Genomic DNA, 18190 nt, shown 5'->3' with positions numbered 1-18190 from the left:
AGTAGCACAAGTGGAGAAGAGTCATAAAGTCAGCAAACTGACTCAGTAATGTGCGTTTTACAATATTTTTTTTTACCTAAAGTAGGATGAGAATTGTTAAAGTGGGACACTTTCTAAAAATTTGCACTCTGGAACAATTTACTGAAACATCCCAAAGCCTTAACTCCCAACTTGATACAGTTCTATAAACATTAAACCGCTTATTACAATATACAGAAGAAAAAATAAAGAATAATCAAACACATAATCAATGACTCCATCTAGAACACAATATGTCCTGAGACCACTTTTTTTACAGGCACTACTGGCAAAGTGGGACACCTTATATTACATGATATAAAGAAAAAACAACAGAGAAATTAAAGAAGTAATTTCAACATTTTAACGTCTTCAAATAACTGACTCTATGTACAGAAAGTATAGCTATATGATCAATGAAACTGCTAAACAAAGTCATTGTTGAGATGAGTTTGAATCTACACTGGTTGAACCAGTTTACAGTGTTGAAACTGGAAAGGTCACTGCTCCATATGTTTACATCATCTTGGTTAGATGAGCTGCTGTTTCCAGCCAATCAGCTTCCAGTGTTTTTTTTTAAAGTGAGAAGTCTGGCTCCACTCCAGTTACGTTTGTTATGTAAAACTGTGAAAACCAGTTGTAAAATCTATGATTGTACATTGCTGTCAAGTATTCCTGGTTCTTTCATATGGCATTAAGATATCAGTATATCAGTACACTGTTTTATTTCTGTGAAAATAACTTTGTAATAGCCAATTGGACTTTTCTGTATCCTGCTTTGCTTAAGCAACTATTAAAGACTCCCCAGTGACATGCTAGTATGAAAACAATGCAGAACCTTTAAACACATTTGTTTCTTCATAACTAATTTGTCATCACAAGGAAAAAATACTATGGGAATATGTTTCCTACATCCTTTCTGTTCCGTACATACTGTTTTTGTGGCCGACAAACAGCAAAAGAGAAACCTGCTCCACAAAGGCGTGTGGTCGGGAAGGGTGATGTGGTCTTCAGTATGTATTGACAGACAGAGGGTGGATATTCAGCTTTAATGTGCGTCAGAAATGATGACAGATTAATTCAATCGCTGGCTGGTGCCAAGCAGCAGCAGATGGAGTTTTCAGCTTTCTGAATCTCTGACAGATACTGATGTGGTTTCACCTGAGCCAGGAGAAAATGCCCTCTGGGAAGCAGAATGAGCTGTTGTTGTTCAAGAGCTTTTAACTACGAACAGTCTATTAACTCCATGAGCTGACTTAACTGTAAATGTTTTGCAAATGTTGTTTTATATGAATATTTTTATGTAGAGCTTCTTGTTTTGAGTGTTTTAACTAAAATGTCCTACAGGTACATTTTTTAAATATTAAAATACATCAATACAACCTCTATGTGCAATAGTTATGTTTTAAAGGAAGAATCTAATGTTATATACTGTATATGTTGGCTAAAAATATTAGTATGGAGAAATGAAAATATTTTCAAGACAGAACATCCCGTTCACATTGATATTCTTGGAAGACAGGAGGATTTAATGTCCAAGTGATGACTTCACAGTTCAAAAATGTGCATAACCTTTGTCATAACACACCAAAATCAGCAACTGAGTATGGAATGTCACTAAATTATGAGGCATTTGAGAAATTTGAAAAGACCTTCACTTACTTATGACAAACTAAATCATCAATGGTGTCGGCAGCATTCATTTGAAAATAAAATCAATACAATCAGCAATACAAGGCATTGTGTGAAAGGGTGGTGCCAACTCACCAATTTGCAGCTCTGTTTATCAGAAGACTGGTAAAACTGGTACGGTGTTTAAATTCCAGCCACTCCCTGGACTACTATCTCAATACCAGAAACAACAATCAGATACAAACCTGTGTCTTGTCAGTGTTGATAACAATTATTTAGTGATATATTTTATCTGACTTTAAAACATTTAGTTTGTTTTACAAAGGAGGAGGAATGGATCAATATTACCCAGCAAATGTTCTCTACTCTGTGATGTATATGCAAGAAAAATTGAGAGTTTGATTGTTATCAACTATGTTACATAGATAAGAAATGTTTGGTTATATAGTCATGGCTCCACTGAAGGTCAATATATAAACATGCTTTAGTTTGTCGTAGAAAATGGGGGAAAAAAAGTGGAAATTTTGCAGCAGAATTTAAATTTGACATGAAAATCACTAGTTACTTCTTCAATGTCAGTCAACATTACAGATTTTTGGAATCACTTTTACAAGAACGACTTATTTATTTCCATTAAGTTCAAGTCTGGTGTGGGAGTCACACACGCCCCCCTCCTTTTTAAAAAAACATCAAGAATGAGCTCGTTCAATGAGCCCAGTCGTTTCATGTCCCCCGACTGGCTGCCATATAAGAACTTCAGAGGAAGCTGTTACATCACAGTGAACGTCTGTGAACATCATCACATCAGTCAGTGATAACAGCAGCTCAGACGAGCAAACTGTCAGATGATTTTCACAACTCTCTCTCTCTCTCTCTCTCTCTCTCGATTGTCTGTGCCTTCACAATCCCTCTATGAACCATTTTCTGTCCTTTCCTCTTCGTCCTCATCTTCACTGTCCTCCTCCTCGCTCTCGCTGTACTGGTAGTTACAGCGGTTGGTGTTCACAAACAGATCACTCTCATCGTCCTCAGAGTCGCTGACGTCCTCTGCCTCGTCTTTCTCCTCGTCTTGCTGTTTGTTTGTTTTGTCTTGCGCTGGCGGCTCCTCATTAAAACCTTCTGGCCTGAAGGGAGACACGAGACAAAATCACAACAGGCTCAGTTACACTTCTCAAAAAAGATGCTGGCTGTATCATGCATTTGGGTCCCTACTCACCAGAGCTGCTGTTTTTGCAGGTACTGAATGTGATCTTTATAGAGAATGAAGCTGATCTCTGCCTTCACCTTCTCACCTTCTTCAATAGGATCCACAATCACATAGTCACCTTGAGATGAGACAACAAATAATTGAAATGTGAATCAAAGTGAAGCTGGCTGAAGAGAAGCCTCACCAAATTTATCATCACACCACTGACTGATCTTGACCTCTCATACGGATATCATAATGATGTCTTAACTGCACCAAATGCTAAACTCTCAAAACAGCATTTTTTTTTTTTAACAGATTAGTTTAACACTGAGTCAAAATCCCACATGTATATAAAACTGGCAAGTGTTTTGTGCCCATGCTTGTAGTAGCGTACTGTACGTAAGCACATTGAATTGGGGGAAATACTTTTCTGGAGAAGATATCAGTAGGTCCATTAAAAAATATCCAACTAATTATACTTTTGCAGTGCATTTAAGCGCCTGTGTGAAATAAAAGAGCACAACCTCAAGCTTCACACATCACTACAGAGAATGTTTCAGGGTTATATCATGATAAATATTGACTAAGTTTCTAATTGTAACAAAAACTAATATTGCAAATTCACATGGCATTTCTCTGAGTGAAACGCTGCCACTTGTTTCCTAATTCTCAGTCAGTTTTTAAGTCCTGTCTGCAGTATCTAAATGGTGCCATCTTGTGTGCAGCATAAATGTTGCAATTCCCCTGTGAAATCAAAGCAGTTCTCACTGCAACACCATACTGAGGCCATTGCTACTACAACCAGCTTGAGAAACAGGATTAGCACACAAAACAGCGATTTATGCAAATGTTTAGACATACGAATTTCCATTTAATCAAGTCATCATCTATATTATTGTGCCATAAACAACTTTAATTAAGGTAAAAGTTATGAATTGTAGTTCTACACCTTATTACCATCATTCAGATCATGGTAGGAGTGATGGAAAGACACTGATAACCATGAAGAAATGACTTGTTCTATGTATATACAGTGTTTAAATTTTTAAGATGGTTGATTGATTCTGACTGCTCTCTGTAATGTTAACATCCACCACTTACCTCTCTTGATCCAGATGTTCTTGCGAAACTTGGTGGGCATGCTCACCAGGAAGGTCTCACCCTGAGCCGTGACAGTCTCATGGAGGTTGTTACCACGGCTACTGATAACCTACAAGCGCAGTGTTAGAGGATGGAGAGTAAGAAAAATATCTTGCTGGGTATTGCGATGTCCCTAAGTAAGTAAGTAAGTGTGAGTAGCTGTTTGCTGTAAATATGTTAAATCCAGTGCAGTGTATTCATGGCTAACCTTCACAATCTGCTGGTTCTCTGTGGGCGTGACAAAGTCTCCAAGAACCTCCTTGACAACATGTTTGCGTTTGGTGGCCTGTGACATTATAAATGGTGAGCTTCAGTTTCCCTCGCCAGCTGAGGAAAGAAGAGGAGAGAAGAGGGGAGAAGGGGAATAGAGAAGAGGACAAGAGGACAAGAGGACAAGAGGAGGATAGATGGTGTGTGAGGTGCTGTTGAACTGAAAATGTCAGGCTGTGGTCAACAAACGATACAACGAGGAGATAATAAAACAAAACAAGAGATTCATCAAACTACAAAAGTCGTGACAAACGTGTTGAACTCATATAAGTTTTCAGATATGGCAACTTTTACAAAACCTTTGCTACTTGGCTGATTTCAGTCGTGGTAATTCACAACCGCTTCGCTTAGTTAGCTAGAAATGTTAGCAAATAGCAGTTTTCCTTCTATTTAACGCTAACACAGTAGTCCAATAATTTAGCTGACTTAGCTAACGTTAGCTATCTCAAAACGTATCTCTACGATCAGCCAGATTAGTAACGTATATAACTACCTTGAAGTAAAGAAGATAATTATTGTCTCTTCGATGTTTTAGTTTAAAGAAGCGTTGAGTTGTATTATCAGTGAAGTGGAACCACATGCGCTCCTGTTTTCTGACAACAGCAACTGCTAGGTTACACTTCCGGTGTGACGTCATTTACCTTTTCTTTTTAAATCTGAGGGTTTAATAGACGGTGCGAGGGTTTAGCATCACACTTAACAATTCATATCATCCGCTACTTCAACATCTATTGCTATTTGTTGTCTGACAATATCAGTAACTCAATACTGTATAAAACAGATTTTTGTTGGTCTAGTTCTTCCGCTACAGCGCCTTGCATTATGGGATATAGAGTTTCTTTTCACTCAATCTGAGCGGCATTCAAGATCACTAGCATGACATGCAGTGCCTTTCCTGACGTACTACACCAGGTTACACAGATATATGAGGTAAATATGCTTCTTTATTCATGACAGTTTTAAATTTTCATTATTTATTTCTGAATTTCTGACTTATCAGGAAACTACCAATTGAAGGCCCAACCACCATAATAATGCATGTTCATTAAGTTAAATGATTTTTCAACACACCTTTCATATAGGTCACTATGGAATTGTAGTTGTCCGCAGTGGTGGAAGGTAACTAAGTGCATTCACTGAAGTACTGGACTTAAGTGGTGGTGAGGTACTTGTACTTTACCTCAGTGTTTCCATTTGATGCTACTTTATACTTCCACACAACCACATTTCAGAGGGAAATATCGTACCTTCTACTCCACATTTATCTGTAGATGCAGAGTGAGGGTCTCTGGCACAACTTCACCTACTTCCAAGGTGCACGGAGAAGGGAAATAAGTCTAGAAAGATGAGAACTCCCGGAACACTTGAAGTATGAGGAACAACTTTATTAGTTGACCGATGCATTTCGGCTTGTGACCAGGATGACCCTGATGAAGGCCACAAGCCGAGATGACCCTGATGAAGGCCACAAGCCGAGATGACCCTGATGAAGGCCACAAGCTGAAACATGTGGGTCAACTAATAAAGTTTATGTATGTTGGCGTTTAGTTACCTTGTTTACTTTTGCCACTACCAGCTGGCGGCTGCTTTGTAACATTATCCCGTACATACATAGGCTGTAGATGTTAACTTACCCATATCACACAAACGCAGCAAAAAAAAGCAGAAGTTAAACTGTTTTCACAGGGTCCAAAAGCTGAAGACACAACCTCAAAACCAAGGTCCAGCAAAAATAGCTGACAATACACGCTTGTTTTATACAAAACACAGCTGTTAATTGATAGCATCGTTTTCTACAGACAGAGAGCAGAAAATGAGTCAGCACGAGCAGCCAGTTACTCTCCAGGCTCTAAGTGCTGACAACGCAGCCTTGCTCAGAGACAACAGGGACCTCTGGAGAAGGAACAAGGTTCTCCAAAGAGAAAATGATTCCTTCCTTACATACATCAACAGCCAACCAAATTGGCACTCTAGGAACAAGAAAAAAAGGCCCTCCAAATAGAGAATGAGGTGTTTTATGCAGAGAACGAGGCTCTCCACAACAACATTGACACCCTGGGCAGTGAAAATGAGGCCATGTGCAAAGAAATTGAGGGTCTTAAAAAACAGAACAGTGAGGTGCAGATTAAATTAAATGACTTTGAAATTGAGAGGACGACCTTGCACCAAAAAATTGAGGAGCTGAACATAAATGTGGCAGAGAAAGAGACCATGAGGCAGCAAAATGACACTCTGCAAAAAGAAGTTCTGCAGCTAAAAGACTCACTATGGAACTATAATGTATTGAAACAAGAAAACCTGCTTTTGAGACAACAAGGACATGACATGCAGCACACCCTTCGGAAACTGAACACAACGTTCCAAACTGAAAAAAACAGCATGATACGGCAAATTTGCAGCCTACAAGAGGAAACGCAACAGCAGAAGAAAAAGTTTCTAAATGAGAATGATGCCATGAAAAAAAAAAAAAGAGTTTCTGCAACAACAGGTTCTGAGGCAAACAAAATCCTGCAAGAGTTTAAAGTATTTGAGCATAATTATTACATAATGAAGCAGGAAAGTGAGTCTATGAGCGAACAAAACAAGGCCCTGGAACAGGAACTTCAAGAGGTCAAGACAAGGTTGTGTAATGGAGACCAAGCAATGAGACAAAAAATGAGGCTCTTCGAGAAAAAGCTCAGGAGCTGAAAAATGTTCTGGTGGAAGAGCTCAGAGGCTTCGAACACAACTACAATGAAATGAGTCAAAAAAAACACGTCCACGCGACAAAAAAATATAACCCTGGAACAAGAACTTCAGGAGGTCAAAAAAACTCTGCAAAAACTAAAAGTCTTTGAAGATCACTGTGATATAGTGAAGACAGAAAATGAGTCCCTGCAGCAACAAGTCCAGGAACTCACCAAAAACTTGCGTGATGCCCAAGAGGCCATGAGACAAAAAGACGGGGCCTTGCAACAACAAGTCCAGGAACTCAAAAGTATTCTGCAACAACTCAAAGCCTTTGAATGCAACTGTAATGCAATGAAGCAAGAGAATGAGTCATTGAGTCAGGTAAATAAGGCCCGACAAGAAGAAGTTGATAACAGAAAAGGGCCCGTTTGCAGATGAGCAGCCTAAAGCTGATCTGCAGGAGGAAGAGCTCCAGCATAAAGTGAATGTACTCACCATTCAGGTGCGTCACGGGATGAAGATAATCAAGCTTTTCACCAAAGATATCAATGAACTCGATCCTGTGGCCAACCAGGTCACTCCAGCGCAGGACAACACCAACATGGGACACATGTGGGTGACACGTTGGCTTCGTAGCAGGTTGCTGACTTCCACCAGAGACCATGATGCTCTGCTCTTCATGAATATACCATGCTCTCCAACACAGGAGTGTGACTCACACTATAGTCTACTGCCATGTTTACTTCAGATATGATATATATAGCCCAAACCCCATAACAAAGCTATGTAATTATTACAAAATTAAATTAAACTATTAACTATCATGACAATTAAATATTTCAAACATGAATATATAGTACTGTGTAAAAGTCTTAGGCACTTTAGATGTTTAGATTCATATCCATAACACAATACCAGAGGTGTCTGAACAGTTCTTTATTTATATAATATTATTTATTCTGCAGCATGAAAACGACCCCAAACATACAGCCAGAGACATAAAGAACTATTTTCAGTGATTCGAAGAACAAGGAATCCTGCAACAGATGGCTTGGCCCTCACAGAGCCCTGATCTCAACATCATGGAGTCAGTCTGGGATCACATGGAGAGAAAGAAGAAATGAGACCGCTTAAATTCACAGAAGAACTGTGGCAAATTCTCCAGAATGCTTGGAACAACCCACCTGCCCAAAAGCTTGGTCACAGCAAATATTGATTTGATTAAGGTTTTTTTTTCTGTACTGAACTTTGTATGAATTTAATTTATAAAGAAAAACAATTTACAGCATTATTTTTGTGAGCATATTCACTTTACTTTTAGTGCCTAAAACTTTTGCACAGTACTGTAGATAATGACATTTTTTCATTTTCAAGTAAATTCCCCACAATGTGAGGTGGCAACCAAGTCTCACGGCAGTTCGTGAAATAGTCACAAAATGTAATCTATAGATTTGTGTACATGGACACGAATTTTACATTTTTTTCGTGACACTCAGCACGACTTTCAAACTAATGTATTTCATCTGGAAGTATCTTTCATGCCTGCACCACATTTTTTTTCTGTCAGTAAGGACTTGGGAACACAGAAACTGTATTGTTTTTTCTCATTTGATATTCATTTTTTAATCATAATCACTAAATTACTCAACATTTATTCACAAGATTTTGTCCTTATTTTTATTTCTTTATTTTAATTTTATCAGTACAGTCAATGGTATGTGTTACTCTGGTGGGTGGACAGGAAGACCCGCTAACTTCTTGTGTGCAGAATCCAATTCTTGAAAAAAATGCTGAGATTTAATACTGCTGTCCTTTTCTGAAAGTGGACTGCTCACATAAAACACAATAAAACCTGACAGTTTGACTGACCCACTGAATGTGACAGTTTTTATGAACTGTTGAGTGTTGAGTGAATCGGGCTAGCTAACGTTAACAGCTTTATTTCCAGCCCGTCTACCATGATGCATGAGCTGGTTTTGTTCCATTTCTTAGAGAAGATCCATGATTAACTTTCACACAGCTCCATAGATACAGATTTAATAAGCTTGTGAGCTTTTTTATGTATTTTTCATTGGCGTTAGCAGGTGCTAACAGGCTATGCTAACAGTGTGTTAGTGGCGTTGCGTTAGCAGCATTCTGGACGCGAATTTACGCCCTACTCTTCCTCTAAATGGCTTGGCCTGACTTTTCTCACATAGCCCTCGCCTTGTGAAAGAACAGGAAGTTTTTGCTGCTCTGCTGTCTCCGGCAAATTCGCTTGAAATTGTTAAGCTTTAATAATTTCTTCTAAATGCAGTCCAGTTGTTCACAGTATAGGTAACAACCTAGTTGCAAAGGGTGAGGAAAAACAGTGATGTTAAGTTTTTTATTTGCTCAAAATTGTTAACCGTAACAAGATCTAGTGAAAGTGCCGGCCACTGAGATGCGCCAGCCACTTTGGTGGATGAAAGAGATGCTAGGGCAGCTAGCAATAGTAGCTAGAAATAGTAGTAAGCCATGACTCCACATAACAATAACACCAGATCCCCTCCGTCAATGATCAATGGGGAGACTGTCATTGATTCATCAGACCTGTTCAGTCAAATGATGGATGCTGATGGTTATAAACATACAAAAATATTTATTCATGAATGAATGAGTGAGTGCACAGCATGAGCCATAGACCCTACAATAATGCATATAAGTTAAAAATATACAAAAAGTACATTGGACCGTTGGGCCCTGGCACTTTCGTGCTCGGGCCCTCATCAGGAAATCAATAGGACTGTACATTAGTGAGCTAGACAGCTTTTTCAAGTCATTCAGGTGAGGATTCATGATATCACGATAATGGAAATTTATCACGATTAAATTATCATGAGGGTTTTCATCTCCATACACAATAAAATCGGATATCTCCCATTCCTGATATACAAACACAGTATAATCTAATTACAGTATAATCAATTCAATATTGTGTTTGTTTGAGTTAAATTTTTACGTGATACTCCAGTGCCTGGAAAAAAAAGGACACAAAAAACAAAGAATGGGATTCCACACTTCTTTATTGAACCTTGATTTATTTCTCACTGTCTCACTGCTGTTATTACAATTGCACTGTAGTTATGTAGTAATGTGCAGACCAATAAGGTAAAACCCCCATCTGTCAAAAGCTCCATCTCAAATACTACATAACATAACCACAAACACTGGTAACTAAACATTCAAGAGAACTAACAAGACAGCAGTTAAACTACTATTAGTGCATCCTTTTTATCAGACATGGGCTCAGTTACTGTGAGGAAAGATGAGCAAACTTAAAACCAATACCATCTAAAAAAAAGGAATTCATTATGACCTGCAGGACTAACGGAATGAAATGCAAACACAAAATCTTTAAAATTACTAAAATTTCAGTAGTTTAGCAAAACTAGCTTTATAAGAGCTGGCAAGTTTTTGGTAAATCGTCATGAGGTGTGAGGTATGGAAGGTGAAACACTAGTCTGGCTGAATGGGAAAGTCAAGAGGACCTATGTTTGTGTCTGACTTTGATCTTCATGCATTCTGGATCAAATGTGTATGTAAGTAGTGTGAAAGTGTGGTCAGCTGTTGCATGTATGTGTGTTTGTGTGTGTGTGTGTGTGTGTGTGTGTGTGTGTGTGTGTGTGTGTGTAAATATGTGGTGTTAGTGGTTTAGTTGACTACAGCAGATGAGCACATCTTGTTGATCCCACATGCATTGGACCCCCTGTATAGGTAGTAGTAACCCTGCATGAGAAAGAGAGAGAGATAGTCAAAACACAAACAGTGGTCTCACACTGTGGAACATTACAAATAAGTCCAGGACACACCTGAAGCTTTGAAGGGCTGTGATAGTGGATTAATTTAGACTGTATGGGTGTTATTTTCCAAACTCTCAAGGCATTGTTTCATCTTTCTCTAATCCACAAACTTTGAAGGATTTTTACACTCTGTGCGAAGTTAGTAGGTGGGGCTCTCTTACCTGCTCTCCATAATCCTCCCCCCAGCTGTTTTTGATGGCCCAGAATGGGATACCTTTACCTGAAAAGACAAAAACATCAATACCACAGCAGTGTGACTCACACTATAGTCTACTGCCATGTTTATGTAAAATATGACATTCATATACAGTGAGAGATTCACAGTAAATAACTTTAGTAAGCACTGCATCATATCACATGATGCATCTAGGCAATAGCCATCTGCAGTGACGTACTCTTCTCAACACTTTGGTTCTATATTTGTATGATCACACTGTACAAAGAAAATCACATTTTCCTGAGGTGCAGAGCGTTTTTTTCTCTCTCGCTTGCAACTGTTTAGTATTTTAGAGAAATGCTGGTATGGTGCACTAGGAGGATAGGCACTGTGAGGGCTGGTAATGATGCATGTAAGATGGATATTATGTATAAGAATGTATTTTTACTAATTCCACCCAATTTCAATACATAAAAGATTATTGTTTTTGTGAATCGAGAAGGACTTCTTGATTCACATAAACAATAATCTTTTGTGTTGATATGCTACATATTTTGACGCATGACCACAAACAGGATAAACAAATCTATCTTTCTGTTGGCTTTGGTTCTCAGGTGTAAAAAAAGAACTCCAACAGGGGATAAAAATCACTTACGATCTCCATATCCCACCATCAGCACAGCGTGGTCGATCATCCAGGGGTTGCAGAAGATCTTCATAGGATGAGACACACCCTTCCTGTAAAACTACAGAGAGGCAAAGCAAAATTAATTGAATGTGGTAATTAATATATGGTTATTTGCTAATAATTAAATTATAGTGAAAAATGAGATGCACTGTGACAAAAAAAACTGTTATTTCTTGACGTCTTAACAATATAAAGATGATGACAGGGATCAACTACTTACCTGCATGGCAAAGGCATTCAGAGCAACAGAGATTGGTCCGTTCTCAGCCAGCCAAGCTGCAATTTCTGAGGGAAAGGAAATTAAAATCAGTCACAGCCACTAGTTTCAAACTGACACACACAAAATTGGATTTTCTAATAGAAGTCCAAATGCTAGGAACACCAAGTGGATGCATGCATATGAGTAAGTGCATGTTCAGTATGTATACATCTCTAAAATTGAAACAAATATACTCGTGACATCAACACCTATTAGCGTACTTATTTGTCTTTGAAATGGAAAAAGACACTTTGTTGGAGTTGTGTCATTGCTCTTTGTTCACAGGATCTAATTAGTGTGATTTAAAAAAAACCTCGTATTTATTTTTGACATATTTATCAGCATTTTGTCCTTCTTTCTTCTTCATCTCCTCCTTGTTCACTGGGTCCACTCACCTCTCTCATCTTTAGAAAGCTCCACAGAGCTGTTGATGTAGGCGGCCACCTTCCCGCTGGTGAAGTCACACCTCTGCTTGTGCCCGGTGTACGAGTAGTCGCTCTCTGACTCCAGACCACCTTAACCACACACGGAGGATGAAGATTAAAAGGTTACAACTTGCACTAAGCGCCATTTCCACCTCTTTTCTCAGCATAAATCACTGTAATAAATGCACATATATCATCCTCTCAGCACAGAGAAGCAAAACGGTTGCACACATCACTTGTCCTCCATCCATTTCTTTCTTACCCAGCTTCTCAATGGCTTCATAAGCATTTGATGGCAGCCCGCCTCTGCACGCCTGGTCCAGCCCATCACAGTCAACCAGCTCTGCGAGGGACAAATCAATGGACCAATCACATCACTGCTTTTATCTTTAACTATCAACATTACAATTTCTTCTGAAGGAGAAAGTTACTGAATTATCGTATTACATGTGATAGTGTGTATGTTACCTTGTTCAGACAATGACAGTAATGTTCCATTTTTCAGAAACCACTGGCCTTCAATGTTGCCTGTGACAGAAAATGCCCAGCAAGATCCACACATACCCTGAAAGAAAGACACACACACACACACACACACAGTGTAATCAGCATGAAGTAGGCAGAAGGTATCACTTATTCATTAGTGGCATGCTATTTAGGGTGACTGCCCTAAAATTAACTCTGCTTGTTGGCACCTGGTTCTTAACAGAACTGACAGCTCCATGTTCTCGCCAATCCCAGCTGTCAGGGGCGGGGCCTCGTGCAGGAGAGGCCGGTTTCATTGGCTGGTGAAGAGTCCACTGGCTCAGTAGTTGGTTCAGGTAAGTAGAGCGAAACTCTTCCTCTGGAGAAAAGCAGAAGGAGAAAGCAGTCATGCTGTTTGTGTTACTCAAGAAGATCTTTTTTGAAGAAACGCTGATGAAACACATGGAAAGCACAAGATGCATTTCCTCATGGGGGAAATATATACACACCAGTTAGGTCACTGAACTTGGTGACACCATACTCTGCTGAGCCCTGATCCAAAGACTGGATCTTCTCTGCAGTCTTCAGGTTCTCATGGAAGATGCGCAAACGACGGTCTGCCTCTGCAGAGTCAAATCAACACATTTTTAAAAATTTAAAAATTGACACTTCACAATCAAAGACAAATTTAATTGCTCTGTTTATATTTTTTTTACATTTTAGGTGACAGAACAAATTCCAGTGAGTAAGTTGCTATTTCTTGTAGTTTTCTTGCTCATAAAGCTGAATGTAAACTAACCAGTGACGACGTCTCTTGTAGTGATATTTGGAATATATTAAACTCATTTTCTCTGTGATAAGAACAATGTTTTATTCCAATAGGCAATAAATCACTCAATTATTAAAGCTAGAAAGTCAGTATCACTCCAGCCTTCTGTTAATTAACCAGTCAGTCCTTATCTGATATTTTACTGATGATATATTCTTTCTGGCTGAAACATGAACAGTTTCTCTGTCTATGTCTGTTTATCTTTTAATTTTGATCTCTCAAATTGCATTCATTGCAGTGCTGAGATGTAACATAAACTGATTGCATTTTTATCAACAAATACTGGAGAAAACTAGTTAGACACTGAACCTAGTTTATTTATTGATTGATTTAAAAACAATCATGTTTATTTTCACGCATGTTTCTAATTAGTTCAAATATTTAAATGTAATTTTGCACAAACAATCAAAGCTTTAAGAAACAAAATACTCTCCGGCTATATTGTCAATGAACTTGAAAGAAAGAGAGATAAGTCTTTTAGATTTGATGTTTAGTTGATGGGCATTGCCTGTTTTCCATCTGTTATGTCCCCAGTTTAGGGGAAACGTGGACACAACACGCTTAGAGCCCCCATTCTTCCCCAAGAATGGTCAGCCCAACAAACACCAAAGTTCACACTGTAGCAGTTAATTTTCAGAAGCTTCAGAGTTGAGCAATGCCCAAAACAACAAACAAAAATTAACAAGCCCCACCCTAAACTTCCCTAACGAAACATTAAGTAGAAACAGACAGATTAGAGGACTCTTGTTTCTTTAGTTGTTCCCAAATAAATCAGATTTATAGACTTTTTTTCCAGTAGATATTTTGACTAATAGCGGGAAAGGCACAGGTGCAGCTGGTAACATTAATTACGGCTTGCCTCCACTAATTATATCAATGCAATGCAGCAATTAGTGATGTAATTAGTTGCACCTGTGTTTGACAAGTAAAAATGCAGTGAAAATGTTGGTTTCTCTACACACCCCCCCCCCCCCCTCCAGACAGCAGTATTTTGACATTAAACCACTAAACTAATCTAGAGTTAGTCATTTTCAGAATAACACAATGATTAGCTTTGAAGGCTACTTAGTCTTGTGTTTAGGATTTCATTTAGGATGAAGGGCTTTTATTGTTGCTGTGAGTAGTAGGTTTGACGGAAGCAGGCAGGAATGTGACACACAATGTAACTGCTATGTTTGGTATGTGCTGTATATACTGTACGTGTCAGACACTCACCCTCCTGGCTGCTGTAGACCTTATTGTATTTTACCATGAACTCTTTGAACTGGCCCAGCAGCTTGACAGACTCCTAACAGATAAAGAGCAGACAGACACACAGAATCAACAACACGAGCCTCATCCTCGGTTGATTATTGATGTTTGCTGTTTACTCAACAAATGGACTGTTGGAGTAAGAAAGAGGCAGCAAGATGAACGTTAACATCAACATGTTTGTTGTCTGTACTGTTATTGATTTGAACATGACATTATTTTCACCTCCAGAGGCTCGCTGGTGGATGGATCCTCGACCTTGTTGGTCTCTTCGACTTGAGGTTCGGCTGATAAGAAAGAAATCCAGGAAAGTGTGTACTGTAAGCGTCAATGTAAAGAAAACTTATATTTATTTGTTCAAAAGACCAGTAATGCCTCTCGTATTAGAGAGGAATAAATAGAAATGTGTGTATATCACAAAGCAGGGCTACAACAGAGAGGTGCCTTAAATAAGCTGTCAGTTTTGGCAAAATTTACATGCATAGAGAGCAAAAAATATATATTTTTAGGATTTTCAGGTTAAACAGTAGAGTGGGAGAGCTCTGTCCAGAGAAAGTTGGACTCACCAGTATTCAACCTTTCATCTTTTTTTTCCTTTTTGGTATAAAGCATCACTTATCGACCAGGTCGGTAAACATTAGCATTACATAATAACTGGGTAATGAAGGTCAAATCAAGCCGTTTTTTTTTTCTGGAAACATGTAAATTTACTTGGTGTAACGTGATTCAAACCAAGGTTAAAACTGAAGGGAACATGAGCATCAAGTATGTTTTTACCTCCTGAGCAGTGTGTTCTCACGCTGCTTGGATGGATCAGTGCCAATGACTACTAACAAATCAATTATTCATTATATTATCTGTGTGTTCGTCTTTATAATAACGATGTAAAATAGCATTTTAAAGATTATTTTCTGTATGGTCATTGTTTCAACTAGTTTTATGGGGCCAACGTGATCATGTAAGATAGTGCCACCGTTACAGAGAAAGCAAAGCATCATAGGATAACAATGAAAACACACAAACACTAAATTGAATACATTGAATACAATTATCCAGTGGTCTATATTTTGACCAGAGGAAAAGCCGTGAACCTTAGATGTTGAATGATTGATATGGTCTATTTGTCTGCTGACAAGCTGCTGACTGACCTTTAGGTTGGCACTTCTGTTTAAGCAGAGTTGAAGTGCCCTGCCAGGGAACGTCCCACACTTCAAACAGACACACCTCCGTCTAACAAACAAACACACAGAGAACAGAGATATTTTATATCATTAACAGTGTATTACAATACATATTCAGTGTTGGAAATTGATTTAAAAGGAGGAATCATGTGTTTTAACACACTGCAGCCAGAGCAAACAACATCAGACAAGTTATTTCTGTCTAAATGGAGCTGTAAGGGTCAAGCAGCTCCATTTAGAGCTTTTCCTTCTAGGATTAGGGTTAAGATGTTTTTAAAACCAGGAATAGGTTTCCACTATAAAGACTAAAAACAGGGAGACAACGAAACACAAAAAACACTCGTGCATGTGTCAGTACTGTGTATGCGTGACTTTGTGAGTGTGCTTAGGGTTGCTACAAGTCAGACTCAAGTCACAAGATCAGATGACTGGTGACATCCTGCTGAACAAACAGAACTATTTTGCTGCAATAATAAATCAATACACAGTAAGATGCACACGCACGCACATTCCCATTTTGGTACATTACATACTTCTTAGTGAACTCTGCAAACCATGACAATGACCTACTTTCTCTCTTTTACTTAATTCTCTCTCTCTCTTACACACACACAACCTACCTTGAGTTTGTGTGCTTCGGGATAGAAGTCACATGTCCTGAGCATGGCGCTTTTCTTACATTGAGTGTTACTCAGTTCCACTGTTATAGTGTAGCGGATCCCTTTAACCAGCTGGAAAACAGACAGACACACACACACATGCATTGGTGAATTTAAATTGACAAACCAGAAATCTTGCTTTTACAAAGCATTCATTGTCTGCTGTGCTGCTGCAGTCTAGTACACAAGTGGCTATTTAATACGACTAAGAGTGTATTTGAATGACATTCAGCCAATCTAAGCTTTCAGAGAGTGTATATTGTCTGTGCTGTAGTATCTGGATGCTTCTTTTTGCTAGTGGCAGCAGGCCATATTGCACAGAAGGATGCGCTGATAAATGACAACAATGCAGTACAACTCTGACGAGGCCAGCTGGAAGCGTTGTCAAGCCAGTTAGAGTCAGTGAATTGACTTCCGGTCAGGATGAAACTATGAACATATTGAGAAAAATTTTACTGTGTAGACTTTTTTCAACGTACCAAAAATAAATCACGTATTTAATAATGGATATGTGAAGGGTTTCATTTTGTGCGAACGCGTAAATAATTACTGCAGGGAGCAATTTATGCTATTAATCTGAAGGTAAATCGCTGTGTTTCCGGTGTGTGAGGCTAACTGTCGTGAGCTTGACGCACTGTTTACAAAGAACTGAGCGCCTACTGCTCAATAACAACGTATTAAATTCACTAACCAGTACTCTCCATCACAAAACGTGTGTTATGACAACATAGTGAATAAATGAACATGACGTAGGAAGCCACCGTCTTCATTAACTGTACCTGTTTGGTGGCGGAGACGATCCGGCTCACTCTGCGGAGGTGCATGGCGTTGGAGCCCCGGTTGTAGCGCTCCTCGGCGAACTGCAGAGCCTTCTGCAGGCCTGGGTCGGACTCTTGCAGTCGGATAGGAGAGCCGGGAGGCCCGAACAGAGGCCGGTCCAGGTCCTCACCTAGCCCCAGCACAGAGCTCAGACCGGCGGCCAAGGCCAGCAGCCCCAGGATTACCGGACGATATCTGAGCACCATGTTGTGCTTCACAAAGAAAAAAGGGACCGGTGTCCTGTCTGCGCTCAGTTAAAAAGAGGGATGTTTGTTTTTCTCCCAGAAAAATCGATATCAAGTTACCTCTGCAATGGTTATACAAGAGGTAAACAGTGTTGTTGCCAAACAAAACTGGGATGAGCCTGTGGGAGGAGACTAATAATAAAGAGGGGTGTGTTCAAGAAGCATAGACAACACCCACACACTGTTGCACACACCCACATTCCCCATATTTAAACAACGCCCGTAATAACTGGTTAATAGATCATTATAATGATCAATGTCAAATTTGTGGCTGCTGAGCAACAACTGGAAAACCAAACATTTAAAAAAAAAACTTTATTTGTATTGATTGTACTGAGCAAAACAGAAGATATAATGTGTTTTACAGAGAGAAGACGGGAATAAGGGAGAGATACACTATAAACTACCCACACATTCAAGATGATCAGAGGCTTGATGGAACTTCTTGAGCTAAATAATTGTGACCCTATTC

General features: G+C 39.1%; 1 protein-coding gene across 1 annotated transcript; it reads right to left on the bottom strand.

Moving 5' to 3' along the window:
* Window positions 1-1524: 1524 nt before the first annotated feature.
* Window positions 1525-17849, bottom strand: LOC137188866 (cathepsin F-like). The gene is made up of 18 exons (XM_067598443.1): window positions 17434-17849; window positions 16616-16726; window positions 15963-16044; window positions 15040-15101; window positions 14779-14851; window positions 13244-13357; window positions 12965-13113; window positions 12738-12834; window positions 12532-12612; window positions 12240-12359; window positions 11806-11870; window positions 11553-11643; window positions 10902-10960; window positions 10617-10666; window positions 4188-4287; window positions 3941-4049; window positions 2867-2975; window positions 1525-2774 (listed from the first exon to the last, which is right to left on the bottom strand). The coding sequence occupies exons 1-18, from the start codon at window positions 17677-17679 to the stop codon at window positions 2561-2563; spliced, it is 1932 nt and encodes a 643-aa protein (XP_067454544.1). The 5' UTR covers window positions 17680-17849; the 3' UTR covers window positions 1525-2560.
* Between the last annotated feature and the right edge of the window lie 341 nt (window positions 17850-18190).

This window comes from Thunnus thynnus, chromosome 9, assembly GCF_963924715.1.
Source record: "Thunnus thynnus chromosome 9, fThuThy2.1, whole genome shotgun sequence".
Taxonomy (NCBI): Eukaryota; Metazoa; Chordata; class Actinopteri; order Scombriformes; family Scombridae; genus Thunnus; species Thunnus thynnus.
The sequence above is the reverse complement of the archived record's forward strand: the minus strand, read 5'-3'. Positions and strand labels throughout refer to the sequence as shown.

What these genes read in the sequence shown, in the direction of transcription:
- LOC137188866 (XM_067598443.1), bottom strand. Translation starts at nt 17,679, where the DNA reads ATGGTGCTCAGATATCGTCCGGTAATCCTGGGGCTGCTGGCCTTGGCC. An exon ending in GCTTTCTAAAGATGAGAGAG is followed by an intron (nt 11,871 to 12,239) that starts GTGAGTGGACCC and finishes CCTTTCCCTCAG; the next exon opens with AAATTGCAGCTTGGCTGGCT. An exon ending in TGAATGCCTTTGCCATGCAG is followed by an intron (nt 11,644 to 11,805) that starts GTAAGTAGTTGA and finishes GCCTCTCTGTAG; the next exon opens with TTTTACAGGAAGGGTGTGTC.